At 42.5% G+C, this 27960-nt stretch overlaps 3 protein-coding genes across 7 annotated transcripts in view; 2 read left to right on the forward strand and 1 right to left on the reverse strand.

Moving 5' to 3' along the window:
- Window positions 1-453: 453 nt before the first annotated feature.
- On the forward strand, window positions 454-8298 carry mpv17l (MPV17 mitochondrial membrane protein like). Its single transcript, XM_019357606.2, has 5 exons — window positions 454-1306; window positions 1742-1812; window positions 3022-3051; window positions 3290-3550; window positions 7044-8298. The coding sequence occupies exons 1-4, from the start codon at window positions 1000-1002 to the stop codon at window positions 3503-3505; spliced, it is 624 nt and encodes a 207-aa protein (XP_019213151.1). The 5' UTR covers window positions 454-999; the 3' UTR covers window positions 3506-3550; window positions 7044-8298.
- Window positions 8299-11244: 2946 nt separating this feature from the next.
- On the forward strand, window positions 11245-25174 carry LOC100701353 (nuclear distribution protein nudE homolog 1). Its single transcript, XM_019357605.2, has 9 exons — window positions 11245-11471; window positions 12129-12252; window positions 14558-14711; window positions 17426-17574; window positions 18747-18883; window positions 18972-19247; window positions 20380-20465; window positions 20803-20948; window positions 21548-25174. Exons 2-9 carry the CDS (start codon window positions 12167-12169, stop codon window positions 21594-21596), a joined length of 1083 nt encoding a protein of 360 aa, XP_019213150.1. The 5' UTR covers window positions 11245-11471; window positions 12129-12166; the 3' UTR covers window positions 21597-25174.
- LOC100701079 (myosin-11) overlaps window positions 24225-27960 on the reverse strand; it is a 31261-nt gene continuing 27525 nt past the window's right edge. For 4 of the 5 annotated variants that reach the window (XM_013269822.3, XM_005469086.4, XM_019357603.2 and 1 more), the window contains one exon: window positions 24225-27691. In XM_013269822.3, the coding sequence (XP_013125276.1) occupies window positions 27463-27691 (229 nt within the window). In that variant the 3' untranslated portion in view covers window positions 24225-27462. Of the gene's footprint in view, window positions 27939-27960 lie in introns of all 5 variants that reach the window. The other variant, XM_013269823.3, reaches the window with a different exon arrangement.

Consider the following 27960-nt stretch of genomic DNA (forward strand, 5'->3'; position numbering starts at 1 on the left):
TCTGCGTGTTTTTAATACCTTTGTTTATATCGACAAATAGTCTGCACTCAGCAGGTCTTATGAAGGGCTTATATATACAATAATGATAATGTTTTGCACCTACTCTGTGATCGACAATCAGTCCAGTGCTTCTGGGCCACTTAAAATATCCTTATATAAGTAATAGGTTATATTTCCTCTGCATTCTTGGCCTGATCTCTCTTGAAAAATACATTTTTAATGTGAGTGAGAGTTTTGCATTCATAAATAAAGGATATATAAAAGTCGCTTTGCCAAAAACTGATTGCAGCTTCAACCTCGTTTCTGACTGAAAATGGTTTGATACCATTCACGACAGATAGGTTTGTTATATTATACGTTGCACAGACGATAGCCCAACAAGTCATTTAAACCAGTTAAATATCGACAATCTATTTTTCCTTTTTGGTAAATTACCGTAAATCACTTTTTGGCACGTGCCTCAGCGCAGAGCTGCTGCTGCGTTGGGATCGGTGACGCAGTTGGACGGGATGTACACCTGAGCAGATTAGCGCTTGACCTGCAGGATTTGTTGCTGGAGACGCACCTGATTCACGGGAAGCAGAAAGAATGATCTGGATTTAAATTTACATTCCCGTGGTTCTTTTTCACACCCATCTCTGTAACTTTTAGATCATGATTTTTACGCAACTGAGGACGCAAAACTTTAAGAGAGAAGCTCTGTCGGAGTGACCAAAGGGGAGCCATGGCAGGTTTTATGCATTGCATTTTTCGGGGAGAGTTTTTTGGGCATTTCTCATCTGAGATCTGATGATGTGCGATATTCCTGCTGCCAGCGGAAACGTGTAATCCCTCCCAGATTACGGCGCACTGATGGATTGCGTCCTGTCGTCCAGTCGGCTGGCACTAGGGCCTAGCCAAACGAATCCAACCGGTATGCCTGCATCCTGACTGCTGAGGTGAAACCATTCAGGGCAGGTCATTCTGTAGGCACCTGCGTCCCCATCGGTGCCAAAGACGATGAGGAGAGCTGTACTCAAAGAAGCCGCCAAGCGATTCCCCTGGCTGGCTAATGTCACCTTGTACGGATGCTTATTCGCCGGCGGTGACCTAGTCCACCAACTCATCGCTCAGAAGGAGCACATAGACTGGAAACACACTCGCAATGTCGCCATCGTGGCAATCAGCTTCCAGGGAAACTTTAACTACTTCTGGCTACGCGCCCTGGAGAGGCGCTTCCCTGGAAAGTCCGCCGGGATGGTTTTCCGCAAACTGCTGCTGGACCAAAGCTTCGCGTCGCCTTTGGCCACCAGTGTCTTCTACACCGGTAAGATGGGCAGCTTTCATTTTACCCACGTTAAGGGCTACAGAACTGAGAGTTTGCTTCATGTTAAAGCAAAGCGCGTGAGTACGCCCCCCTTCAGTGCGCTTTTGTTTGAAGCCAGCAAATATGAGAGTTACTGATTATTTTTCCAACTATAAAAGTCAACCAGCCATCGGAGCCAGAGCGCAGACGCAGAATGACGCTGATAATGAGTGATAATTGGACAAACCATTACTATAAAATCTAAAGAGTGAATTCAGTTTGTGAATGAGACGCTAACATCTTAAATGAGTGTGAAGGTGAAGTGGCTTCCGTTCAAGGTTGTCTGTCAGTCAAATACTAAAGTGTTCAAGGTGAGGTCTTGTTCCATAGTTTTTAAATTTGTGCGTAAAGACGCACGTCCCAAGCTGTGCCTTAAACCTGCCCTCTGTTTCGCAGGGGTGAGCTTCTTGGAGGGAAAGGAGGACGTCTTTGAGGACTGGAGGGAGAAGTTCTTCAACACCTGGAAGGTGAGAAGCGCTTCAGCAGCTGCGCGAAGCGAAGGAAAGTCGCCTTTCCTTCACACACGGTAGCTTCTGCCGCTGCCAGCTCACAACCGGATTAACCTAGATTACGCCACCGGCACTTCTGCTTTTGCGCAGTGGGCTCGGCTCCCGGAGGAGAGCACGCGGGGTAATTCAGCCAGAGGATAAAAATGTCAGTGGGTTTCAGGACGTTCAGGAGCTGACGTCCTGCCAAGTGTGACTCATAGTGTCATGTTGCTGTGATTACAGTAAAACAGTTTCGGGTTACTTTATTTGTACCTGCAGTCGTGAGTCAGCCATCCTGACATGCAGACAATAGTTATGCATAATACAATATAGTGAAAAACAGTGACTAAACATACACACACACACACACACACACACACACACACACACACACTAAACAACAATCAACAACAACAAAACTGAGCACCATTAGAAATCCGTCCATCAGAGGGACAGCTCAGAGTTAGAGAGGCTGAGGTGGTCTGAGTATGTGCAGAGGAGGGAGGGTGGATATACTGGACAAAGTATGATGGAGCTGCCAGGCAGGAGGAGAAGAGGAAGACCTCAGGGGAGGTTCATGGATGTAGTGAAGGAGGAGATGCAGAGGGTCAGTGTGACAGAGGAGGATGCTGCTGCTGCACTTCTCCATCTGTTAACTTGTAACCCCACTTAAACCTAACTTCTCTTTCATGTAATGTTTTCAGCTTCAGTGCTGAGCTCTAACCATGTTTGGTGGCAATGCTTCACTGTTTTTCTGAGATTGGAGTGGCTCCCTTCTGTCTCTATCTTATTCAGATCTTTTCTGCTTTATCACCTTTGTGCAAATGATACTCTAAGGAGTATCATAATTTGCGCACACTAATTGAAGTGCAGCAGTGCGTTGCTGCTGACTCTCCATTTCAAGCTGTGTTAAGTGAGTGGATTGAAACTGCGAGTGAGATGTTTCCTCTTTTCTAACCTTAGAAGGATCGGCAGTGACCTGATAGAGATTAATGTTTAAAATAGTAAAGCAACAGATGTTGCTGCGTGCAGTTTGGCAGCTCTGCGTGCGACGTTTTAATGAACAGAAGTATCCCAATCACAGCACCTTCACCTCAGTTCTACACTCATCCCTGACCTCTCCCTGGGATCCTCTCAGGCGTGCATGCAGATGGAAAACTCTGATTCGTGTCTTGTTTTCTCTTTCAGACTGGACTCATGTACTGGCCATTCATGCAGGTAAGCCTGTTTTTCATTTTTATTTGTTTAAAGTCAGAAAAAATAAAAACCTCAGAGAAGTGGAGCTAAAAATCTGAGATTTTGCTGCTGTGCTGTCTGATATTATTTACTGGTAAATGTTGGTTTCTTTCACGTGAAGTGTGTAGATTCAGGATCACAGTGTGCACCCCACTGACAGGAAAACCTCTCAGAAGACCCTTTTCCATGATGGTGCTCTTCTCTGCTTCTACTTTTCTAGTTCCTCAACTTCGTCCTGATGCCGTTGTACATGCGGACTGCCTTCATGGGCTGCTGCGCCTTCCTCTGGGCCACTTTCCTGTGCTTCTCACGGCAGAACGGCGATGGCACGGCCGGCGTGGCTTTTGCGTTCGTCATGGACCCACGTAAAACTCTGGAGGAGATGCGTGAGGCCCGGCTGGCCCGGAAGAAGCAAAAGACCCAACGGGAAAACTAAAGTGAGGAGGAAGGAGTGGAAGAGGACGCCGCTTCAGTCATTCAGGTTGTTGAGCCGTGGAAGAAAGACAGAGAGCCCGTTTCCTCCACTTAAACCAGCACGATGAGAGCTGAGGAGCGAATGAAAGCAAAATCACTGAATACTCTCACTGTCTGTCACATACGCACACAAAGGTTTGACTGATGTGGATTTTGAAGGCCAGCTTTTAAATTAAGGGCATTGATTGACAGGCAGGAGTCTGTCAAGGAAGTTTATGAGTCCAGCGTGTTTTATTGATTCTTTTTTATGGCAATGAACATTTTTAGGAAGCGACCTGACTTTATTAAATTTATGAAGTTGTTTGCATACCAATTTAAAGGCTCTCACAGCTACAGGAGAATCTTCTAAAGCTACATAAAAAATGCAGTACTCCAGCTGGTACCCAGAACCTTTTAGTCAGTGTTGGTTAGATTAATCTGTTAACATCCACAAGGGTCAGCCTCAGGGTTCAGTTAACATCCGTCCTGTTTTCATGCATTTTTAATCCGTTTGAAGCAACCAAAGGTAAAGGTCCTGCAGTTCTGCTCACTTTTCTTCAAACCCTTTCCCTTATTATGCATCTTTATTTAAAGCAAAGGTAAATCATACGATTTAACTGTGCAAAAGGCACATAAGGCTTGTCCTTCATTTCTCGTTGCAAAGGTTCATTCGGCATGAAAACTTGTTATTATATTTACTTTGAGTACAGTGTGAGTCAAGGTCAAGGTCATTAAACTGGTTCCTGCTCAGGGAAGCATGAAGGCTCATTTAAAATCATTAGATCAGGTTTTTTAATGTGTAGCTGAGACTTTTTGGGGCTAAATGAGGCTGCTGGTTGTCACCATTCAACCTCAGGGAGCTTAGAAATACACCAAGAAGCTGTTGAGATGCACTATATTGCCAAAAGTATTTGCTCTTCTTCCTTCAAACGCATATAAACTTGAGTAAAATCCGTAGGGTTTAATATGATGTCAGCCCACCCTTTGGAGCTATAACAGCTTCAACCCTTCTGGGAAGGCTTCCCACAAGGTTTAGGAGTGTTTCCGGGTATTTTTGACCATTCATCCACAAGCACATTTGTGAGGTCAGACACTGATGTTGGATGAGAAGGCCTGGCTCACAGACTCACTCATTCATGTCTTTATGGACCTTGCTTTGTGCACTGGTGTGCAGTCATGTTGGAACAAGAAGGAGCCATCCCCAAAATGTTCCCACAACATTGGGAACATGGAAATGTCCAAAATGTCTTGGTATGAAGAATTCCTTCCATTGGAACTAAGAACCAAGCTCAGCCCCTGAAAACAACCCCACACCATAATCCCCCCTCCATCAGACTGTACACTTGGCACAATACAGTGAGAGAAGTACTGTTGTCCTGGCAACCACCAAACCCAGACTCGTCCATCAGATTGCCAGATGGAGAAGATTGATTCATCACTTCAGAGAACACGTCTCTGCTGCTCTAGATGCTTTACATCACTGCATCCGACCCTTTGCATTGCGCTTGGTGATGTAAGGCTTGGATGCAGCTGGTTGCCATGGAAACCCATTCTCTCGACACACTGTTCTTGAGTTGATCTAAACGCCACATGAAGTTTGGAGGTCTGCAGCGATCAACCTCTGCTCACTATGCACCTCTGCATCCACTGACCTCTGATTTTAGGTGGTCTACCTCTTTGTAGCTGAGTTGCTGTCTTTCTCACTCACTTCCACTTTTTTATAAAACCACTAACAGCTGACTGTGGAATATTTAGTAGCGAGGATATTTCACGCCTGGTCTTGTTGCACAGGTGGCATCCTATCACGGTACCACGGTGAAATTCACCGAGCTCCTGAGAGCAACCCATCCTCTCACTAATGCTTGTAGAAGCAGTCTGCATGCCTTGGTGCTTCACTGTACACGCCTGTGTCATGGAAGTGATGGAACGCCTGAATTCAATGATTTGGATGGGTGAGTGAACACTTTTGGCAACATAGTCTATTTTTGCTCTGGACCAAAGTGAAGCAAACAGTGATGAATCAGCACTAAAGCAGCTGCAGGGCTAAAGCTGAACAGCAGATGTTTGCAGCTGTGGTGACATCTCGACTTCAAACATCGCAGGTTTCACTTGAAATGAAAGAGGGACGTTTTATCTGACATATTGAGCCGTGGCTGCTGGTTCTTGATCTGATCTGAGCCTGCAGCACAGCGGAGCTCCTGAGACCAGTTTCAAGGGCTGATTTTTCTGCTTTACACCAGTCGTGCCTTTTTCTCGTTGACAACAAGTCTGCAGATGTGTTTGGCTGACTGGTGACTGCCATCAGTTACAATCAATACTACAAAAGATGTGTGTTGCTGTATATTTATGTGTGTATGTACAATTAAAAATGTAGTTGCGCTGGGATGCACTGACGTATCCACAGGATAATAACTCAGAAAGGTTCACTCTGCGGGGAGTGTGATTGTGCTCAGTAAATGTCAAAGTAATCAAACTTGAGAATTTAAAAGAATACCCGCTGATGCCACTAGATAACAGTAATATTAAAAATAAACATCTAGATCCTTTCAAATATACCTTGTCTAAAAAACAGAAGGAAACAAGGAAGTGTTCGCTCCGTGGGTCTGTCGAAGATTTAAACACACTGATACGTGTCCACATCATGAAGGATCGAGCAGGCAGGTGAGCAGTTAGACAGCAAAGATAGATGACTGTCAAGAACTTCCAAACTTTCTCTCATATGAAACAAGGCCAGCGATAAAATGTGTCTGTGAAACCATCTGAGGCCAGAAAAAAGCGGAGTTTTTCTTCATATTTTTCTGCCCAACAACATAAAGATGAAGATCTCCATCTACACTCGAACCACTCGAAGGTCATGAATTCAAGTGGCTGAGATGAGTTACTTGCATCAGGTGGCTTAAATGTGGTGAGGACCCTTTGAAAGGAGCCAGTCGAGATGGTTTGGGCACCTTTTGGCGGATTTTGGGACACACCTAACTGGGATGAGACCTTGGCCTAGACCTAGAACTTCTTGTAGAGATTATATAGCTCATCTGGTCTAAGAACGCCTGGTCTGGTTAGCCTGCTGCTACTTGGATCGGTGGGAGATAATAAATGGATGGATGGAACAAGTAGAATTACAGATGTTTCCTCCTTACTTCCTCCCTTCCTAAAGGGAGCCTAAACCTGAACCTAAACCTCACGTTTATGTGGAGAAGAAGCGACTGACCTGATGTCCTGTTTCCTGAGATGCGGTGTTATCAGAAAACATTGCACAGCTGTTTAAATAGACAAAAACCAGAAACATGGAAGCGACAGATCCTGTGGACACGTATCAATACAGATACCCAAGAAGAAGAGTTAGACCATTACTAGAAGGTTACTTTAATTTACTGAAGGGCTGGAGGGAACCCAGAGGGCTCATTATAAGTTATTAGAGCAGGACACGTATCAGTGCATCCCACTTTTGCTGTCTTTGGTAGTTTGAAATGTGAAGTTACGACATTTTAATCCTGTTCTGTTACTTGAACCATCCAATACAGGTGAGTGACAAATTCAAGGAAAAGTCAAGTGCTGAACCAAAATCTCCCACCTGTGGTCAGCTGGGTTGAGATCATGTGACTGTGAAGGCCAGAGCTAGTGATGAATGTCATCTTCATCCAAACACCCTGCCAGGCCCTAAAAAGCAGAGGGAAGTGTTTCTTCACAGGATGAAGCAGAAGGAGGCAGCGATCCTTCCCTCGCAGGTTTCCATCACTGTACTGGTTTTTCTTTAATTTGTCACTGTTCTGTATTTTGCCATCAGCCCAGAAACCTTACTGTGTTCACATCACTTACCTGAGTTACACGAGGTTAGATTTACAGATTCTGAAAGACTTTTGGTTTGGTGTTATCAGCTGAGATCATGTACCAAGTGAAAAACAGCCCTTCAGTGGATTAACCTAGAAATCCTGTTTTCCATGTTTAGAACATTAAACCTCAACGAATGTTCATTTATTTTGCAAAGTGGTTTATAAAATTATCACTGCGATCTTACAGTGACTAGTTTACAGCCAGCTACGATGACCTCGGCTGTTCTGTTGTTCCATCACTTTGATATTTTCAGAACGAGGCCGAGTCTTTGTGCGTCCTTTTGACACGTGTTCACAGAGTAAACCTGACACCAATAAACCGGTCAAACAGCTCTCTCCTGTTGTCTCGAGTGGATGGGATTATTGTCCCGATTCGAATGAGATGTGATGGGAAAATTGTGTCCCAGTTAAGCCGTGAACTGTGAGGCTGTTGGACTGTTGAGGCGTTCAACAGGTTCCCGGAGCAGATAAAGACCACAGTTAGCGGCACTCTCAGAGACGGGGTGGAGTAAATGTTGTTTCTACCCTCTTGAGACCCAGCCTGTTCATTTATGTCCTCTGTAATGGAAATTTCTTCTTGGTCTTTATCTTTCGAGTTATTTGAGCTACCCCACTAAGTACTGATGTGCTAAATAGAGGACATTGTGGCCTTTCCAATGATATTTCATGTGTTTGGATGATCTTGTTTAGCTCCAAAAAGGCAGGAAATCACAAAAAAAGTTAATCAGGAAGATCCTTTTTTCCTCAGTTCTCTCGTGGATATGCACCAATTCTTCTAGAATTTATTGTCCAATAAGAGGTTTGACTTTTTATATAAGTTAAATGAAAAATAGTTAATACATTCTGATTAATTTTTCTGTGTCTGTCTCAGAATCATCCTACAGTTAACTTTAATAATTTTCTGTATTATGGGTAATCCCTGTTTAAAAGTATAACTTTAAAGAGTTGTTTGTTCCTGTCCATTTATACTGCAGCACCCAGAGAAGGTGTTTCAGGCCAGTTTTTGCATAAAAGAATCACACAAACATAGGACGAACAATCTGATGCTCAAAGTCTTTTCTCAGCAATGCTCAAAAAAGAAAGCTCAAAAGATTAACTAAACATTTTAATTAATCTAAGTATTCTGTAAGATTTATGTTTATGTTATTGTTTGGCTAACCAGATCAAGCTACCTTGTAAAAATCGACAGACTGGCTTTAATCAATACCTTTAATACAAATTCATTGTCTTAAAAAATTTGCTAACCTTAAATTAGGATTGATGCGTTGTTTGTTTTTAGTGTGCATAACAGGATAAGTCACTTAATGTACCGGTAAACAAGAGTGGAAGAGCTAAACATTATTTTAGCTAAATTATAGTGAAGAAATTCATGCTGACGTTAGAAAGTGTCATTATGAATGGGCTGGATATTTACTTTATAGCATGCACACAATATTTACAATTCAGAGACAGGGTTCTCTCTTTTAGTCAAATTACCATTCACACTGCAGAGTTAACAGGAAAGCTGGATTTATTAACGTTACTGACAGAAGTCTGAAACGTGGTCGTCTAAACACATCATAGTGAAGTGAAAACTAAATCAAGGATCTGAGGTGAAAAATCAACAGCCCAGTGAGTCTTTGTTCTCACCATACAGGAAGTAGTCTTAATTAAAAACAGTAAAATACAAATTATTACCTTTAAATTAGTTTAGTCCACTATACTCCTCAGCACAGACAAGTAAACTCCAAAAACAAGTATGAATAAAGTTAAAGTTAAATTTTACCAACACACAGTACTGACATCAGTCTTTTAATAGGTTTTATTCTAAAAGCAAATAAAAATATTTCTTAAAACAGAGATGTATCACTTTAACCAGACTGCCACTAATGTCAGTGAAGGTCGCATGTTCATGTTTATAATCTGCTGTCAGTGTGTGGACTCAAAACATGCAGCACAGATATAAAGCAAGGGTACAGTGTGTGTGTGTGTGTGTGTGTGTGTGTGTGTGTTCCTGTCTAGCTATCTTTGTGAGGACCGAAATCTGCATTCTACTATACTTGTGAGAACCAGCAGTCACTTGTGAGGACACACAACCCGGTCCTCACATTTCTGAAGGCATTTAAAGGCATTTTTGAGGCTCAAAATGGGGTTTTAGTGTCAGGGTTACAATTAGGTTATGGTTAGGTTTAGGGTAAGGGTTAGGCATTCATTTTTAATGGTTAGGGTTAGGGTAAGAGGCTAGGGAAACCATTATGTCAATGAGGGTCCTCACTAAGATAGCTGAATGGGGTTCTAGTCTGTGTGTGTGTGTGTGTGTGTGTGTGTGTGTGTAAAAGCTTTATGCTCCAGTGATGTGTGGATGGATTAACCAGGATAAGATAGGCCTCCTTAATCCCTTTGCAAAAGGACCGAGGTGACCCAGTCATTCCAACCTCTGACCCCACCAACAGGAAGTGAAATTATTATCCAATCAGAGTGAAGGATGCTGCCAAGTGCCCTTCTTTTCTAACCCTGGGAAACATAAGCGACAGACTGTGAGTGGGCAGCTGCAGAGGACTTAAATTTAAGCACAGGTTTAGTAACTGATACAAAAAACACACAACGGTTAATATAAATAACCATTAATGACCTCATCTCAGTAAAAAAGTGATCACATGATAAAGCTTCTGTTGCCAGCCAGTGTTGGAAGGTGATTTTGGTTTTTATAAAATGGTTTTAAAAAAGCTGAAACTCACGTTTGGGCTGGCAGAAATAAAAGTAAGTTGAAGTAAGCAGACAACGAAATTGAATTTTTAATATGCTTCTTGATCTCTTTTTAAATCACACATCCACACAGTTTCAGCTTCATCGCACAGCTCCTCGTCTGGTTATGTGAAAACAACATGCGATTAATTTCCACTGAGAAACTCTGCGGTTTGTTTTGAGCAAGTACTTGGTGACAACACTGGTCGTGTGGTCTAACTGTGCACAGAGACAGGGATGCCTGCAGACAGATGAAGGGAGACAGAAGGTGCAAAGGCCGCTATGGAGGACCAGCACTGCCAAAATAATAAGGTCATAAATAAATGAATGGCTCAATTAAAAAAACAAACTAACATGCACATATACATTTGCAAAAAAGTATAAGAATGAACGAATCTTCCTTTAGCTGCTTGGCCTCTGTCTCACCTTGTTACTACCATCCTGTCCTGTCACACCAGCCCTTTGTTTTACAGATTCATGGGATGAGCTACATTTGTTACCTCACCAATATCCACGTCATTATTGGTAGTGACTGAAAGAATAAGAACCAAGATACCAGTAGTAGAAATGAGCGTAAAACTTAAGGTGCACTCCAAGAGAATACAAAAATAATTTAAGTGTCATCTTTTAACAATATGCAATACAAACACAGGACTGTCATGAGCAGGGGCCCTTTAAAGTAGAACGCACACACAAAATAAACAACAAGTAAATAAAAAAGCTTTCCTGAACTTTTTTGCAAAAATAATTTACCACCCTTTCAAAAAACAAACAAAATTTGATTTATCTAAATGTATCACTTTTCTTTATGGCTGACAGCTATTTATGAAACAAAAAAGTTTATTTATTTATTTGTATATATTTTTATTTTGTAATTAAAAATAATAACGGGCCTGTTAATTACTTTTACATGCCTATATTCTAAAACTTGTTTTTAATATTTGTTTTTTCAACACATTTCCAACAGCACTTGAAGGCAGCATCCCCTGGTAATCCATCAAAAACGTCTAGACTGTTAAGATCCCTTTTGGCAGATTCTCCCATTCTACACTGATATCATTACTGTGATTGGACAATAATTATAAACCCCGCCTGCCAGTTCTTGACTGACAGACAGTTCACCAATAGCAAGAGGCAACGAGGCTCTCTTGTAACTTCTGATTGGTGAATTGGTCTGGACAATATGAATGGCAAAATGTATTGTTCGACGTCTTCCCAAAGAGCAGCAACTTTGCGGTTCTCTAACTTAAGGCGAGTCCGTTAAATTCGTTTGTTTGGTCGATTTTGCTTGAAATTTCATCGTCAAAAGCGCCACGAGTTAAAGAAGACATGGAGAAGATTTAGAGAAGTGTTCAATCTGGTTAATTTGTCGTCGAACGGAGTCAACTGTTGAGCGTAAGTAGCTGAAGTCATATGTTAGTCTCAGCGGGGATTTAAATGGTTAAACTCCGTTAGCCCAACTAGCTGGCTAGCGGTGGCTTGTTTGCGGTCATCTAATTTTGTTGTATACGAGTTAAAAACCAATAAGACTCTAAAGGAATGTGTTACTAGTATTAAAAAAAAAAAAGATAAACTAAGTGCTAGGTTTTTATACAAGTCTTACGGTAACGCCTGCTCTTTAAGTTCCCTTTTTTTGGTCTCACTCACAGTGTGACCAGACTCCGTGTAAGTTTTTCATTTAAACTCGTTTAAATTACTTTATTTGCTTACAATATTTGTGGAAGTTGGAAATATTATTACGTTCTTGGACGCAACACGATATGCTCCTTAATTCGGCATGCAGTCAGGTGTTCGATAAACTGCACTTAAAACTGAATGTTCTCCAAGCACGCCGTTACACCACGGATAGCTGCGACTAACAAAATCTGAAAGTTCAGATTTATTTTGTATAAACACTGCTTCTTTTCGTGCCGGATTAATGCGAAAACTCACAAGAATCATCTCAAAAGTTTTCCTACATTGGGTCCTGTTTTTTCACAAGCCTGTGTAACAATTAAGATAAACTGGGTGCTTTCAAACAGTAGTTCAGCTCTTTATTGAAATTACCCACAGACTAGTGTTGGTGTGTAAGGGAAGAGCCTGCCCTGGAGATGGGGGACCGGGAGCCTCCAGTGTCTGGGTCCCTGGAGGAAGAGCTGGAGTACTGGAAGGAGCAGGCTGCCAAGCACCAACAGAGGTATGCCCCCTGGTGATCTTATAATTTTTTTAATTTATAAACCCTAATCTGTATAGAAATGGATGTGTATCTTAATCTAACGTGACCTTTCCCCCGATATTAAGTGTTTTATTCTGTTTTATTGTTTTGCTCCAGTAACACAGGAATTTCTCAAATTTTCCGATAAATAATGTTTTATCTTTTAGATGCACAAAATGCATGAGCCCTTAGTTAATTGTCTTTTTTGGTATTCAGTTTTTTTTTTTGAAAGGCTGTTTCAGTCTTAGTTGGGTACAGAAAACACAATCACACCTAAGTTTTTTTTCATCCCCTCCATGAATAAATCACACAGCGACACAAATTCAGAAAAGTGTTTCTCTTACAGGCCAGATTATAGGATATTTTGCCAGTAAGATCGTCAGTTTTGTCCACATCAGCAGAGAAAATTAACCTTCAGGGGCTCTGTGAAGCTTATTTTCTCCTTTCCAGTTTAGTTTATATGACTCTGATTCCAAAACATGTGCAAGGTGAATGCAACGACTGGAAAATCACTTAAACTCTATATTTAATTGAAAATAACAGAAAACCTCAAAAGATTTTATGGATGAGTAAAATCTGTGCTCAGTTTGAATTCACTGCTGGCGGCGTGTTTAAAAATAGTTGGGAGTGAGACATGTTTATCACTGCTTTGCATCACCTCTTCTTTTATCAGCGCTCGGAGTGTTTAGAAAACCAAGTGTTTCTCTGTTCTCAGTGGATATTGGATTTATGCACTTCCAGCTGTCGTAGGTTTTTGTTTCATAATGTGCCAAATGTTTTCAACAGGTGATGGTCAGGGGCCGCTAAAGCACGTTTAACATACCCGGCATATCTTTTCCTTCACTCGAACACCCACAGCCAGGCTGAGATAAATCAACCTGGGGTCTAACAGCGTAGCCGAGGCAGGGTTTGCAGCATCTGACCGATCAGAAACACGGAGAGGTCTGCTGGCAGCAGCAGGACATGTGTGAATGAGAGTTGGCTTTACAAGGTTTATTCAGTCTGGCTAGAAAACTGCTGCCATGTTCATAAAGTTTATTTTAAGCCCGGAAGGAAAGCTGACTAAAAGCATGACTGTACAAGTTAACAGTCTTCCCAGTATCTCACAGTATTTTTTTTTTATTGTTTCAGCTCCATCGCTAGGAGTGTTTAACACTCTGAGAGTAAAGAACGCAAAAGCAAAATTCAAATTTAGGTTATCAGTGAGTAAGAACGCTGTTTGAAGTTTACATGTTTAGGCTCATAGAACAATAAAATGGTTTTTAAATCGTACTTAATGGAACAAAAAGCAGCAGTGAAGTTGCTTCAGAGGATCTGTGTTTGTTACTGGTGCTCTTAAAAACTTCAGACTCTTACTATCTGTGTGCTGAGGCCCAGTTTGTCTTCAAGCAATGCTGATGCAAATTTCCAGAGACCTGATTGGCCAGTAGGAAGTGATTTCATACCTGTTGATTTGTGTTCTTGCTCCTGAGCAGGTTAGGTCTGGAGCTTAAGTTACCATGGTGATGAACCACATGTGTAATACTGCTAAACGTCCCTGGGTCCTAATGCTGCCTGCTAGTACGAGCTTTCAGACTGCAGGCGGGATGGTTTAGCACCCGGGCTGTTTTAATCTGGAGCTGTGTGTTGGAGTCTGAGCAACAGACAAATAAAAACAGGTTATGTCTTTCTCTACAGCCTGAGTTAGGGTTAGGGGCATATGTCGTTCAGCGTTAGTGGGGCCTTCACAGATGTTCATATTACCCATCTAATGTGCACCAGTGCTCCACCAGGCCATTGCTGATGCAGGTCTTCTTGCAGTTTACTGATAAGTAGGTTGTGTCTTTCCTTTGGCCTGAAGAATGATTTCAGACACACGTTGCTGTAATCAAATGAAAAGTGAGAACAGATTTGTCAAAGACTATAGATTTATTTGTAATTAGGGAGGTTTGCAAATGAAGGCCTTCTTCTTTTTCTTTTCATTTTACACAGCATCCAAACGTGCTTGTACAAAAGCTCGTCTGCAGACACACCTGGCAGAGAAACATTTAAAAATCTCTGGGTACACCCTCCCCCCCAGTTAAACAGCTTCCCATGCTGACTGTGGTTATGTTGGTCAAATTAAGTCCAGCTACATCTGGTTTAAATTGATCCAGATCTTTGTCTTAAACATCATCTTGGTCTGATTGTTTTCACTGGAAGAACCAAACTTACAACCCGAGCTGTATTCATTTATGAGTTGGGATTGATTTGCAGTGAAAATATCCAACGGTAACAAACATGCGGGTCATGTTCTGTGTGTTTTCAGTGCAGAGGAAGCTCAGGAGGAATTGCAGGAGTTCCAGCAGATGAGTCGGGACTACGAGGTGGAGCTGGAGACAGAGCTGAAGCAGTGTGAGGCACGAAACCGCGAGCTTCTGGCTGCCAACAACCGGCTGCGCATGGAACTGGAAAACTATAAGGTACGGGAGACGGCAGGAGTTCTCAGTATTCTGCATCTCAGCTCTCCAAGCAAACTCAACACTCTGAAAACTGAGACTCCACCAATGGAGAAATGAAACTTTCCAGCATTCGGCAGCAGAGAAGACCTCCAACGGAGCCCTAATTTTCAAGATACTCCCAGTGGTTCTCTAAAGCTACAGTCACAGTAGGGGAAACGGTGGTGGGAGACCACAGCATGACCAAAATTATTGCAACAGTGTGCAATGAACTTGAGCACAGGAACCAGGTCTGCGACCAGCTGCAGTCATTTACAATCTTTAAAGTGACTTTGGTGCATAACAGTAGCAATAAGACAGTCGGTCTGCTACCAGCGTGCAACTGAATGAGGTGATAAATCAGCAAAAAGTGCAAATCTGTTGGAGCCATGTACACTGAAATTCACATTAACAACTAGCCTACAGAGTCCTTTATGCCTGATTCAAAGTTCCTCCACAAATAGTGACGTAGTTGCTGCAGGATAATTTGCTTATTTTCCAGACATGCACATCAATTTTTAGTCAAAGTGAATATTTTAATGTGCTGAGCAAATGCAGCACTTCAAACACAGAAAAATAATGGGCATAGATTTCAAATATGAGAATCTTTGATGAAGCAAAATGAAGAGAAATCTCCACCTAATCAAATACCTGCACCACCTCACCTGGTTCATTTTGATGTGGAATACAGCAGCTTTACTCTGAGTCCCACTCCAATGAGTGAGCTGTCATGGCTATGAGAGTCAAGTTTCATAATTTAGAAAGAAAAAGCAGTGAAAACCACAAATGACAGTTGTGTTCAATTTCCGGTCTTTCCTCAGTTTTCTGTTTACTTTATTCACACAAAGTAAATGTTGAAAGGGTTATTGCACTGGTGACCAAACCTGTATTAGGCTTGGATATATTGCTAATTTTTCACAGTGTTTGATGTTTAAAAAGCATAAATTTTGTCTTTTAAGATCCTGCAGAAACTCTGAAAGGAGCATCTGTGATGCAAGGCTGTATCTAAACCTGAACTAAAGTGTTCAGCCGTCTTTGAATTTGCATTCAGCCAACTGACCATTGACGCAGCTTTGATGAGGATTTGCATATCGCTCAGCTGATAGCGAGTCGGGTTTTCTGGCTCCAGTTTGCCTGCAGTGAAGAGGAGCCACTGCTCAGCGTAAGCAGGGCACTCTTCGCTCTCACAGAGGATCGATTCAGGCCGGAGAGAGGCAGCTGACGCTTCCTGTCTGTGTCTGGAGGGGATGGCAGTACCTCCAGAAGATCCTTTACAAATCTCATTAGTTTGCCTCGCTGCTGTTCACAGAGCCGAGCGTGCACTGGCATTTTGAGGAGCTCGTTTAAAAAGCAAAAAGAGGACAATGGCACCGAGTTTGTTTATGGTGGGTGCTGTTCCCCCGGTGCCAGGCACAGTGAAAATGAGCTCATTGCATTGTGTTTTATGGTGAACTGTCCCCACACGCTGCATCTGCTGTTGCTCTCACTGCTCAGAGCCAACATCAACCCTGACACTTGCTTGTAATGATGATGGTGCCGTTTTGCCTCGTCATACAGAACACAGCAGCCTGACGCTGGATTCAGACTTCTGTGGAGCGTCTGTGCAGACGGCCCCGGCATTACCGCCTGTGTGAGCGGCATCGATGGGGACGGTGGTGTCACCAAAACGTTGGAAAGAGCAATACAGAATAATTTACTCATAGATGTTGTTTTTTTTTATATTAATAATCTAAATACGCAGCACGATTCATGACTAAAGCTTTGAAATAAATGGAGTAAATGCTGAACTCTGGCTGCTGTCTGTCGTTGACAAGAAATCTGAGAAAATTTTGACGTCCTGGAGGCGAACCCTGGCACCTCAGACCACGGTTCTTATTTTTGAGGTGATTAAAAAAACAAACAAAAACATTGAGGCTGTACGAAATAAGAGACAGAGTTCAGACGGTCTCGCAGCACAGAAAAGGCTTCATCTTGGAACGATTGTTGCTCTGCTAGATGAGAACTTGTTTTTTTTGGGTCTGACGAGGCCAAAATAACTCTGGTAAAGTTAACGAATCACCAGATTTTGAAGAACTGAGCTTAAACATGGTGGACACGAATGAATCTAACATTTGAGCCAAAACTTTCAACCTGGCATAAAACATTCGACTGAAGAAATGTGAACATGTGAAGTGTTTTTGCGAACTGCGTGTAACAAAGTGTCTGAAGATACAAATGAAATTTGGTTCTTTGCTAACTGGAGACACGACACTGACTCGTCGCTTTCGTTTGGAGCCTTTTATGCTTGAATGATTCGTAGGTGGCTGTGAAGCAGCTTGACAAATAAAATGTTCTGACAGAGATCAGGTCCAAAGGCTGGACTGAAAACTAGCGGGAGCTAAAAAGCTCCTAACGTTTGACATTTGTTTATAAAGGTTGAATATTATGCCTTCAGTCGTGGTTTCTTCATTTGTGAGGCATTTGAAAGGTTCTCCGGTGCACTGAATTTGATTCTTGAAACGGTTTGTTTTTACTAAAAGTTTATTCATTTATTTCTGCTTTTAAAGCTGAAATCAATCCTCTTGAATATTTGTTGAGGTTTAAGCTGAGTTCCTGAAGATCTGCTCCACTCCAGCCCCCAAGGTCTGTCTTTATTTTTCTTCTCATTCTCTCTCTGACTGTATTTTTTATTTTTCCTGTGTTTTCATCCCTCCTGCCAGGATAAGTATGAGACGCAGCACTCTGAGGCCTGTCGGCAGATCTCCAGCCTGGAGGGAGACCTGGCTGAGACCACGGCCGTCCGAGACCAGCTTCACAAATACATCAGAGAGCTGGAGCAGGCCAACGACGACCTGGAGAGGGCCAAGAGGTCAGGAGGAGCACAAGCATGGTTTTACTGAATTTTGAGAAATAAATGAAGAGATTAAGTTAAGTGGAGGTAAAAGAAAACTAGAAATTGTGCATCTGTCCAGCAAAACAGGGTCAAAACCAGCAGACGACAAATGTAAAGAAAAAAAACCAAACCAACAGCTCAAACACTGCAGGGCTCCAGGTTTAATGTTTATTAAATAAATGTTAAAAAATGACATTTTGAACGTACATGCTCTTAAATCAGATGATGATTGTGGTACCACCTTAAATCACAGCGCCCAATCAGTTGTTTGATGTTGTCCAATTAAAATATAAAAATGAGCCTTAAGATAATCAAACTTTTCAGAAAACAAAATATTGTGTTATCGGTGTCTTATCGGTGCATGTGTGAGTTCGGGTGGTTATGGCTTTAGGGAGGAAGCTGTTTTTGAGTCTGTGGGTTTTCATGCTGATGCACCTGCAGCGCTTCCCTGAGGGAAGCAGGCTGAACATGTTGAAACCAGGGTGGGAGCTGTCCTTGATGTTTGCTGCTCTGCTGAGGCAGCAGGAGGAATAAATGTTCCTCAGGGAGGGGAGAGGGCAGCCGATGATCTTTTGTGCTGCCTTGACTACACTCTGAAGCCTCACTATCCGCCTTGGTGCAGCTGCCGTACCATACCGTGATGCAGTAGGTTAGCAGGCTCTCAATGGACGAGCGGTAGAAGGTTAGCAGCAGGTTGGAGTTCAGCTTGTACTTCCTGAGGACCCTCAGGAAGTAAATCAGCAGCTATAAATAAGAAAACGATGATCAGTCCACATAAAATCAGCATTCAAATATGAAAGTGTCCTTTACCTCAGAGACATTTTATTTTATTTATTTTTTTAGACTTTAGGACACTTTTAGTACAATTTACCTTCATAAATGAATCCTTTCTTAGTAACAGGTGGATTTAGATTTTATTCAGTTTTTTCAGTTTTGATCCTTCATAACTTCAGAAGTTCAGGAGATCATGAAAAACACCTTTCATAGTTTCAACAGTAAAACTGCAGCGGCTCTGGTACCTGCTTATCTCCATGTCTGCTTTGCTGTCCTCTTCCTGGTCTCTGGTTATAGGGCAGACTTGCTGATTTTTCATGCAGTGACAATGTAAACGGTCTGTTTGATGACATTTCTGGTTCTGTGTCTTTCAGGGCGACCATCATGTCACTGGAGGACTTCGAGCAGAGGATGAATCATGTCATAGAGAGGAACGCCTTCCTCGAGAGCGAGCTGGACGAGAAGGAGAACCTGTTAGAGTCTGTCCAGAGACTGAAGGACGAAGCCAGAGGTGCAGCGCTGCGCGATCTTTTTCTTTGAAAGGTTTCGTTCGTCTTTGTTTTTGCTTATCTTCATCGTTTCTTTGCGTGTCTGCACAGACCTGAGGCAGGAGCTCGCCGTGCAGCAAAAACAGCAGGTACAGGAGAGGAAACCGTCCCTCAGCAGTGCAGCCAAAGACTCTTCTTCATCAGCGTCATCCTTCTCGGCTGGGCTGCCCACACCTCCTCTCACCCCGTCAGACAAAAGAACAGAAGACAAACCCGCGTCTTCGTCGTCTAACCAGCCCCTTCCCTCTGCCGCCACACCGTCCAGACCCCCGCCTCCACAGAGCCCTTCAGCACCCCGCAGCCCCCTGTCAGCAGAGGTCAGTCTATGTGTTGTGGTGGTGTTAACCTTTTTACCCTCCAGCTGTTTATGAAGTGTGACTTTCTCAAAATGTGCTTGAAACGCAACCTGAGCTCGTCTATAATCAGCCATATCTGAGCCACAGCGATTCCAAGAACATGCTTTATGCCTGATTCAAGAAAACTCTCCAAAAAGTTTCAGATCCCTACAGCTAAACTCTTTAGTCACACTAAAACGACTATAAAAGCTTCTGGCATCATAAAAAACAATGCTGTTCTTTTCTTGCTGCTAATTATGGAATTGCCCGTGATAAGCGCTCATACTCCTCGGCTGAAATCCAACCAAACTGCCCGTGTTTACTGCTGCTGGGAAAGGATCAGCGGCGATCCTGATTGGTTGGTGAGCTGAATGAGCTGCCCCGTGGTGCAAACTACACAGAAAATAGTGGGGGCTCATTTTGTAGTTAGCAACAGTATCCAGGAAGACGAGAAAATATCATGTTTTTTTTGTTTGTCTTTTCTGAACAAAACATCCAGTGGAATGGCTGGAGCAGTACTTTTAATATAGACAATCCCCTTTGGTGTTTATTTTCTGTGGATCCTGAAAGCTAAATGGGTAGAGCTCAGTAATGTTAATGTTCAGCTTTTATGACACAGATTGAGATGTGACCAGTTCCATCATCATTAAGGGAAAACTACACACCTCATCAAAAACCAGTAAAAGTGTGAAAACATGCAGACCCGCTTCATTTGTAAATACATTTGTAAGGGTCAGCTGTCCTGCGTGGGTTACCCTGATCCTGTGGAGCGGGTTTTGCAGCAGTAGTCTCAGTTCTGCAGCTTCAATTCAAGTCTATGTGGGTCCATGAGCCAAGTCTCCACCTGCTGCAGCTCTGTCGACAGGCGACCCGATCAGCCTCCCAGCAGAGAAACACGAGGCAGGAAAGGACAGAGCTGACTGGTCAGCAGTGGCTGAACTTTCACAATAAGAGTGTGACGATTGTCGATAAGTTTGAGTTGGCTACAGATGATGATCATTTTCTTGAATCTGATTTTCTGTGAATGTTTTCTTTAAATAACTGTTGTAACGAGTGTAAATCAGTCATCCTTGCTGCTCGTCTCTGTTTTCGTTATCACTGTGAGCTGCGTGTCTGTTTCTCAGGGGAAAGCCTGTCTGGGACCCCTCTCACCACGTCGGCAAGGATCTCTGCTTTGAACATTGTTGGAGAGCTGCTGAGGAAAGTCGGGGTAAGAAGCTCAGCTCATGTTTTTCATCATCTGACTTACTGTCATGTGATGCTGCAGGCAGTTTCTCCATTAAACATTACACAGACTACTTCTTCTTTGACTTTTGGGAAGAATAACAGCCAGTGATTTTTCTTTCTTTCTTTCACTGGTACAGAGTGAAGACAGTAACTTGGCATATTTTTTAGATAAACAATAGTAAGATGGGAGCAAAGCAAGAAAAGCCTTAAAAATTATACCCCAAGTACTCTAGAAGGTACTTGGTGTCACATGATAGGAACATGTGACATGGCCGATGGTTTGTGACCCTCATTACTTTCTTTTTTTCTTCTCCGTTCAGAGTCTGGAGTCCAGGCTGGCATCGTGTCGGGAATATGTTCAAGAGCAGACGGTGAATCGCAGAGCCCACGCTGGTGGACAGGGGGCAGCAGCGGGTCAGAGCAACTCCTCAGAGAGCCATCCAACCAACGGCCTCTACAACAAGGGGTGAGCTTCGTGTCCTGATCTGTGCAGCCATGAAAGGCAGCGTAAGACTCACTGTGACTGTGTGCAAAGTCAGAGGACTTTAGAAGGTAAAGACCCTCCAGTGTTGGAGAAATGAGCACGAGGATGTCAGACTAAACGAGAAAAAGAAATTGGACTAACAGACTTTTCTAAAACCAGGTAATAAGTTACATTTGAGAACCGTTTAATGGACAATGTCAGAAGCTCTCTGAACAAAGGCATTTGCAGCAGAGAAGGCCAAACCTCCCTTTCACCGACCTCATACGTATCCGGGGAACCTTCATATTACTGAGAGACGCCTAAAATTTGGGATGCGTGTGTTTGGTCATCTAAACTTTCCACTGTTGCTTTCCTCGCCGGTCAGCATCGAAAGCATTAGCGAGATGAACGACTGATTCTCTTGCTGTAACGTACGGTGCTGCAGTCCCGGGTTGTTCTGCAGGACAGATTTACTGATCTTTATTAAAGTCCGTCCCGTGAAGTCGAATTAGTCACTCTGTTGTCTCATCAGAGATGACACTGAAAAACATTCAGAGGTTGTGACTGTTTGCTGAGCTGCTGTGTACTTGTTGTGTTTCCAGGCTCGTTAAGAGGTTGGATTTAGGAGCTGGATCCAAGCTGCTGCTGTGAAAGTAAAAATGCTGCTCGGCCCGTCGTCTCCGTCCACCCCGGGTCTCCCGAACGTCACACAGGTATCGCCCTTGTCGCCTCTTCAGGACACAGACTACAGAAGCTCTGTGGACACGTTACTCCAGACACGTCGGGACTTCTTGTTTGTTCGTTAACAGGACTCTTTTCAGCACTCGCACTTGGCTTTGAACTAATCTACTGGACCCTCTTAGCTCCTTTTGTTTGGATCTTCTTGTTTTTCCCTCTCCCTCTAAAGTTTTGTTCAGATTCAACACAAAGCGAGCTTTAGAGGCGTCTGATGGCTGAACACTGGACGGGCACCTTTATGCACATACCGGGGAAAAACTGCCTTTAAACCTCCCGACAGTCAAAAAGCTTCCACCATCAGGATGGTCTCTGATTTCACACAGAGAGGAGATGATAAGCACACGTGGTGGCCTAGAAAAATGATATGTTTACACATTTTTACAGACTGAGCAGAGACTTTGACCCTACATTACTTAGGGCTGGGCAATGTGTCGATTTGGTAAATACGTCGATAATTTTCCAAAAATACACGGTTTACTTCTACACATAGTGTGAATAATGACTTGAAATTTAACGGTACATGTTAACTTAATGTTTGTAGTAGCAGGGAACTTGAGGAGAGGGAAATCGCTCCAGACTTCGTTAACAAAAACACATTTTTACTTCAGATCCAAACTGACTGCAGGGTTTCTGGCGCTGTGCTACAACCATGCCCGAAGCTGCTGGGATTAATGGCTTTTTCTAGCAAAACCTCCACATTTATTATAGTAACTAAAGCTAAACTAAGTGGCGGTCCAAGTCAACTACCAAAGGCCCATCTACCCCGGAGGTGTTTCCCAAACTTCCACGTTTATTAGAATATTAATAATAAAAACTATTGAACGACTAACTCTGCCAGTAACCAGGAAAAGCCTCCAGTAACATGAACTAATGATGAGCAGCTTCTGCTCTGGCAGGTAAACTTCCTGTTTTTGTGAATGGAGTCTGGTGGAGCGTAGCAGCTTCATGTTTTACCACAAAGAGCAACTGTGAAAAGTCTTCCAAGCAGAGCTTCCACTTAAACCCACAGTGACTGAACCTCAAACAAGCCGCGTTTATGTTCAACAGCAGAACGAAAGGTGGAAGCAGACGGTTGGTTAGCAGTCATGTGACCACTCAGGATGTAATGTGTATTAATTGTTTTGTCCATATTGCCCAGCTCTAACATGACTGAAGATTTTACTGCTGACTGAGGCAGCAAAGCTCAGAAGAAATAGTGTTGTTACCTTTGACCTTTTATAAGGAAGTCACACACAGCCCGGTCACGGAAAGGTGACGTGAGGGGATTAAAAAAACTCTTCTTTTTTTTTTTTGAAGGATCTTGTGACACCAGGTGACCATTTTTGGATGTATCTGTCAAAGGTGTCTAAATGTGTTTATAATGATTAATTGAATGTGAGAAGTTGGCTCCTCTGCAGCTTCATGTGGCTCTTTGGCCTCGTTCTCTGTGGTTCACTCTTTGCCTTCTGGTTCTCGGGCAGTTCTCCATGAATTTCAGTTTAGTTTGTCAAAGATGGCCGATGCTTTTCTCTCCCTGTGACTGAGCTGAGTGTCAGAGGAAGTCTGGAAAAGTACCACTGTAGAGGTTTAGGATGCTGACGTTTGTCCAGTTTTTTTGGTGTTTTCAGATGAATTGGTTTTCTGAGATGATCTGAAGTTTTTGCAGTCCTGATCACAATCCCAGTCACTGCTTGATCTTAATAGCTAAACTCAAACTAAAACCCAAACGTAAGATGAAATAAGTCGGTGTTGATGAGGTTCTGTGAAAGAAAAAACCTTTCAGTGCCTTAAATTTGGTAAATGTCCCCTTAAAATTTCCTTTTTTAACCCATCGACCTTTATAGCCCATAAACGTGATGAAGCTAGAAAAGATTACGGTGTTCAATCCACCTCAAACGGTTTTGATTGGCTTAATTATGGAGTTAAAGATCAGCTCAGGAGTTTGTCTGATTGTAGAGGAAGGAGTGTTTCCTCACAGATGAAGTTTATTTGTGGCTGTCTGTCCACACATGTGGCGTTCATAATTCTGTCATCTACAATTATTTCATGAAGACTAACCGATGGACATAATGAGCTGGTCCATCTCCACCCTCCTGGACTGTAACTGGTAGTTCTTGTTCTCAGTGTAGTGCAGCGTAAACCGGTTCTTCACCACTTTGCTGTTTTTAGCTGTCAGTCCGACTGCATGATGAAACTTTCTGACACTAAAGAATCGAAGAATCTTCATATGAAAATCAGCAGTTTATTTAACCGTGACGGCCAACGAGACGAGGAAGAGTCCAGACCATAGTTGGAATAAAGTTTCAGTAGCATGTTTTCAGAGTTTAACAGGAAGTCTTCCTTTTCTCCACATCCTCCAAGTTAAGCTGAGTAATGCCAGGAGGTGTCAGGAGAATCTCAGCTGATCGGCTGAAATATTTTTACCTCCATTCATGTCACCCAGCTCAAAATTTAGTCTCCTTCTTTGCATAAACTTTGATTCTTTTTTCTGTGAACGCACTAACTAATAACGCTCAGATGAAGAAGATGAACCCAATAAAACCGGTTTTATTTCTCTCTGTGGTGGAAACTTTAGGAAAGATTAGCCGTGGATATTCATCGTTCCCGGATGATGATTGCTAATGATTCTGGAGACTTCCCTTCAGACCAAAGTTTATACTTAAAATGTCTCACTTAAATCACCAGATCGACATGAAATTTACAGGTAACATTAATGCCTCTAACAGGGTGAGCCTTTATAACTTATTGTAAATTCCTGCATTAAAAAAAAATCTACTTATTAACCTTCCAAAATGAACCAAAGCTACTGACAGAATGTGAATAACTGCTATAAATTTATGCCCAAATTGTACCAGGATAGAGTGCAGCAGGTCTGGGAAACAGCCGCAACATCTGGTGAAACACTGCCCCCTGCTGGTGAAAGAGTGCAGACGGTAGTTACAAAAAGTACCTCTGACGACCCTCAGGATATTTCAGATGAGCTTTTATGCTTAGAAAACTGTTTGTTCCGTCCGTTTGATGTTATAGTTAACTTGTGTAGATGTTAGATGATTCTAATGGAGGTTTGTGAGATCTGTGTGGCAGGCAGGTAGTTTAGGCACTTTTTAGTCTGTGGAGACGTTTGTTAGATCCCTCTGCAGGGCTACTTCTCTTTCCAGGAGTGAAATCTGGAACATCTTCTGTTTCTGAGGAGATTCGAATACTTCAGTGAAGGCTACTTGTGTTTTATGTTAAAAAAAAGTATGTCGTAGTGTTATCTACTCACTGTAGGGTCACTAAAATGTAGGATGAGGATGTGTAGGTTGGGTTGCTCAAGTCTTGAGGCAGGACTTGTTATAAGTAGCTGCTCAGGGTGGGTGTAAAGCAACAGGCTCTGGTGTTTTTCTTTTGCCTTATGTGACTCTGTAAAATAAAGTGCTTGCATGCTCACATGAAGTGCTGAAGACCTGTTCTGGCCTTTGTTTTTTTACCTTCAGCACTGCTTCTGAAAAAGCAATAAAACTTGAAACGCATGGAAGGATTGTCCTTTTTCTTTTTTATTTATCGCAGGAAGTGCAAACAGAAAACATCTGTAAGGGTTTGGTTTCAGTTTAACATCATTTCTGTGGTTTACAGAGCACAGACTCCTGCTTCACCCTTCACCAAGTGTGGGGGACTCTGAGCCTTGGCGTTCGTATCTGTGAGATTTAAAACCAAATGCGTCAGGAATTAATGTGGAACCATTGGGATACATACAGATTTTCTCTAAATATTCCTGAAACCCTCAAAGAAGTCCAGAAAGGATCGCCTCGGTTTGTGCACTGAAGAGTTAGATATAATCTCCTGCATCCCAGCAAAGCCAGAAGGTTGTTTAGAAAAAAGAAAAGATCCACAGGTACTAATTTTACAGGAAAATCACACTGACAACACAAACTGAGGCGAGCAAGGCCGACTTCTTATATATGAGTTACTTAGCTTAATAACAGTCCACAAAACTTGCAGTTTATGTCACAAAAGCTGCAAACGCTCATCTAAAGTCTGCATCCTAAATTCCTCCTGTGTGTTAAAGCAGCGCAGACAGTTAAAGTGTGACAGCAGGATTGGAGCTGTTGTCTGAACCTCACTTTATTCAGTTTGACATTGTGAAGCCAGGATCCTCCCCACAGGTACGGGGATGGTTTTAAAAACTGTGCTTTTATCCACCTGTTGTACAGTTTAGAACACAGTTTACCGTAAATGAAAATGAAGGTATTCCAAAACTCTGCTAGGCTTGGTTTTTGGGTTTGTGCAGTTTCACTGTATCTGATTGGCTGAGTAGACCTTTATTAAAGGGTGATGCTGCCATCTGCTGGTTAGGAATGCCCCTAACAGCACTTTAAAGGAGAACTATTGAGCTAATTAATTTATCTTAAAGCTTCTTTGTTGGTCCAAAAACTGCCGCAGTGTTGCACTGTAGACACATCCTGCTTATGTCTGTCTCCACGTTATGATTCTTAGACTCCACCTGAGGAGCTTTGCATGATTCCTATCCCATTTGTCCACCTTTCTTCTGATTGGCTGCCCATCAGCAGGTGTGTGTGGCTTCTGTGCCTGAGATGAGCAAACTGTGATAAACAGTGTTTAGAGCAAAGCCGGAGCTCTGGGCTCACAGGGATTCATGTACATAATCATCTCATTATTAGAAGCCCTACATGAGCGTAGACTGCTGGAACAGTTCGAAGATTTAAATGTTTTCCACCAGTTAATTATTAATAATTCTTCTCCAGCACGTCTAATTCTCTCCCGTGGAGCTGCTGTCAGGAAAGGGATGAACAGGCTCAGATGCAAAGCTGCAGATATTTGTGGACCTCTGGCCCTGTGGTGTTCATGTTGTTTTAACTCCAGCATGTGGTGGGAGGTTTTTTGAAAATAAGATGCCAATTAAATTTTACCTATTCAGTGAAATTAATTTCTATATTTCTATAAATTAGAGCGGCAGTGGACTGGAGGGACTAATGGAGCTGCAGCTTTGGGGGGATAATAGGACCCAAAATCTTAAAGACTGAAACAAACTCATAAAAATCGGCTTTAGGAGTTTCTGGGTGAATTTAGGAACCTTACTGTGATGTTTTACATGTATTTGCAGGGGTAAAATGTCCTTACTTGGACATTTCACATAAAAACCTGAAACATCATTTAAAAGAAGCTGAAACCAAACAGGTGAATATTTCAAGCAGCAGAAAATGTTTTTTAAAATAATAATTGGAGATATGTGCATATTTATGGAACAACAGAAGAAGGGAAATTCATCCACAAAGAATCATAAATTAAATAAATTGGTCTCAAATCTCACAGATTATTTCCTGTAGTAACAGATTATTATGTATAAAATGTGAAAGCGTAGGCACAGAGGCTTTAAAATGTTCTCAGATGTGACAGAAAAACAACAAATTCTCACACTGAGGAGGTGAAAGTGGAACATTTTGGAGAGGTTTTGGTCATAAAATAACATTTTACTGACTTTTAGTGTCAGAAATAATTTAATAAATAAATAAATGATCAGAGTAACAGGTTGGTAGAATTGTATGGATGAAGTATTAAATACTTGCACTAATATTTGGGACATTAAATTGTAGCTTCAGGCTAATAAATGACATCATTTTTTTGTTTTGTTGGAGATAAATGTGGTCTGTCCACATGTTGTCTCTGTGTTTGGAATAACTTAAAAACAAAACTGTATTTAATTCAAACATAAATCCTTAGTATTGATTAAATATCCAGCTCCTCCTGTGACTCTAAGCTTGGTTGTTTCCTAAAACACTTTTTATCCGCTCCTGGCCGTCTACTCGTTGGGGGAGCAGGTGTAGACCTCAGCACGGGGCTCCAGAGGTGGGGTGCGGGCGGGTGAGGAAGGTGAGGGAGACTCTTCCTCGTGCAGCTCCACCGAGTTCTCTTTGATGTTGCTCCTCCGGTTGATGCTCCCTCCAAGCCCCAAGCTCCTCATGCTGCCGCTGCTCCGAGGAGTGGAGCTGCTGTACAACACCTCCCCGCCAGCACCGCCGCCGCCACGCCTGGGAACACCCGACACATCGGGAGGAAGAGGAGGGTCAGAAAGAGAGGAAAGACGGCAGAGGAAGAGGAAAAGGGCTTTCTGCAAAGCAAAATAATTAAGAGGTAGGGCCTGAAATCCTGAAGCAGGAGTAAACTGAAGGCAGAGCAGTGAGGAAGATGAGATTTAGGAGGGGGAAAAAAAAGCCCGCTGAGGAAGAGGAGAACATTCCCAGAAGGCTTTGAGGGCAGTTTGCAGATCAGAGGCGCCTGAAGACGAGCGTGAAACAAG

This window comes from Oreochromis niloticus, linkage group LG4 (genome assembly GCF_001858045.2).
Source record: "Oreochromis niloticus isolate F11D_XX linkage group LG4, O_niloticus_UMD_NMBU, whole genome shotgun sequence".
Taxonomy (NCBI): domain Eukaryota; kingdom Metazoa; phylum Chordata; class Actinopteri; order Cichliformes; family Cichlidae; genus Oreochromis; species Oreochromis niloticus.

Excerpts from the sequence above, each read along its gene's own strand:
- mpv17l (XM_019357606.2), top strand. The coding sequence starts at position 1,000 with ATGAGGAGAGCTGTACTCAAAGAAGCCGCCAAGCGATTCCCCTGGCTG. Across the intron at positions 1,307-1,741 it reads CACCAGTGTCTTCTACACCG|GGGTGAGCTTCTTGGAGGGA; the intron begins GTAAGATGGGCA and ends TCTGTTTCGCAG. Across the intron at positions 1,813-3,021 it reads AGTTCTTCAACACCTGGAAG|ACTGGACTCATGTACTGGCC; the intron begins GTGAGAAGCGCT and ends TTTCTCTTTCAG.
- LOC100701353 (XM_019357605.2), top strand. The coding sequence starts at position 12,167 with ATGGGGGACCGGGAGCCTCCAGTGTCTGGGTCCCTGGAGGAAGAGCTG. Across the intron at positions 17,575-18,746 it reads GACCTGGAGAGGGCCAAGAG|GGCGACCATCATGTCACTGG; the intron begins GTCAGGAGGAGC and ends TGTGTCTTTCAG. Across the intron at positions 19,248-20,379 it reads GTCAGCAGAGGTCAGTCTAT|GGGAAAGCCTGTCTGGGACC; the intron begins GTGTTGTGGTGG and ends TCTGTTTCTCAG.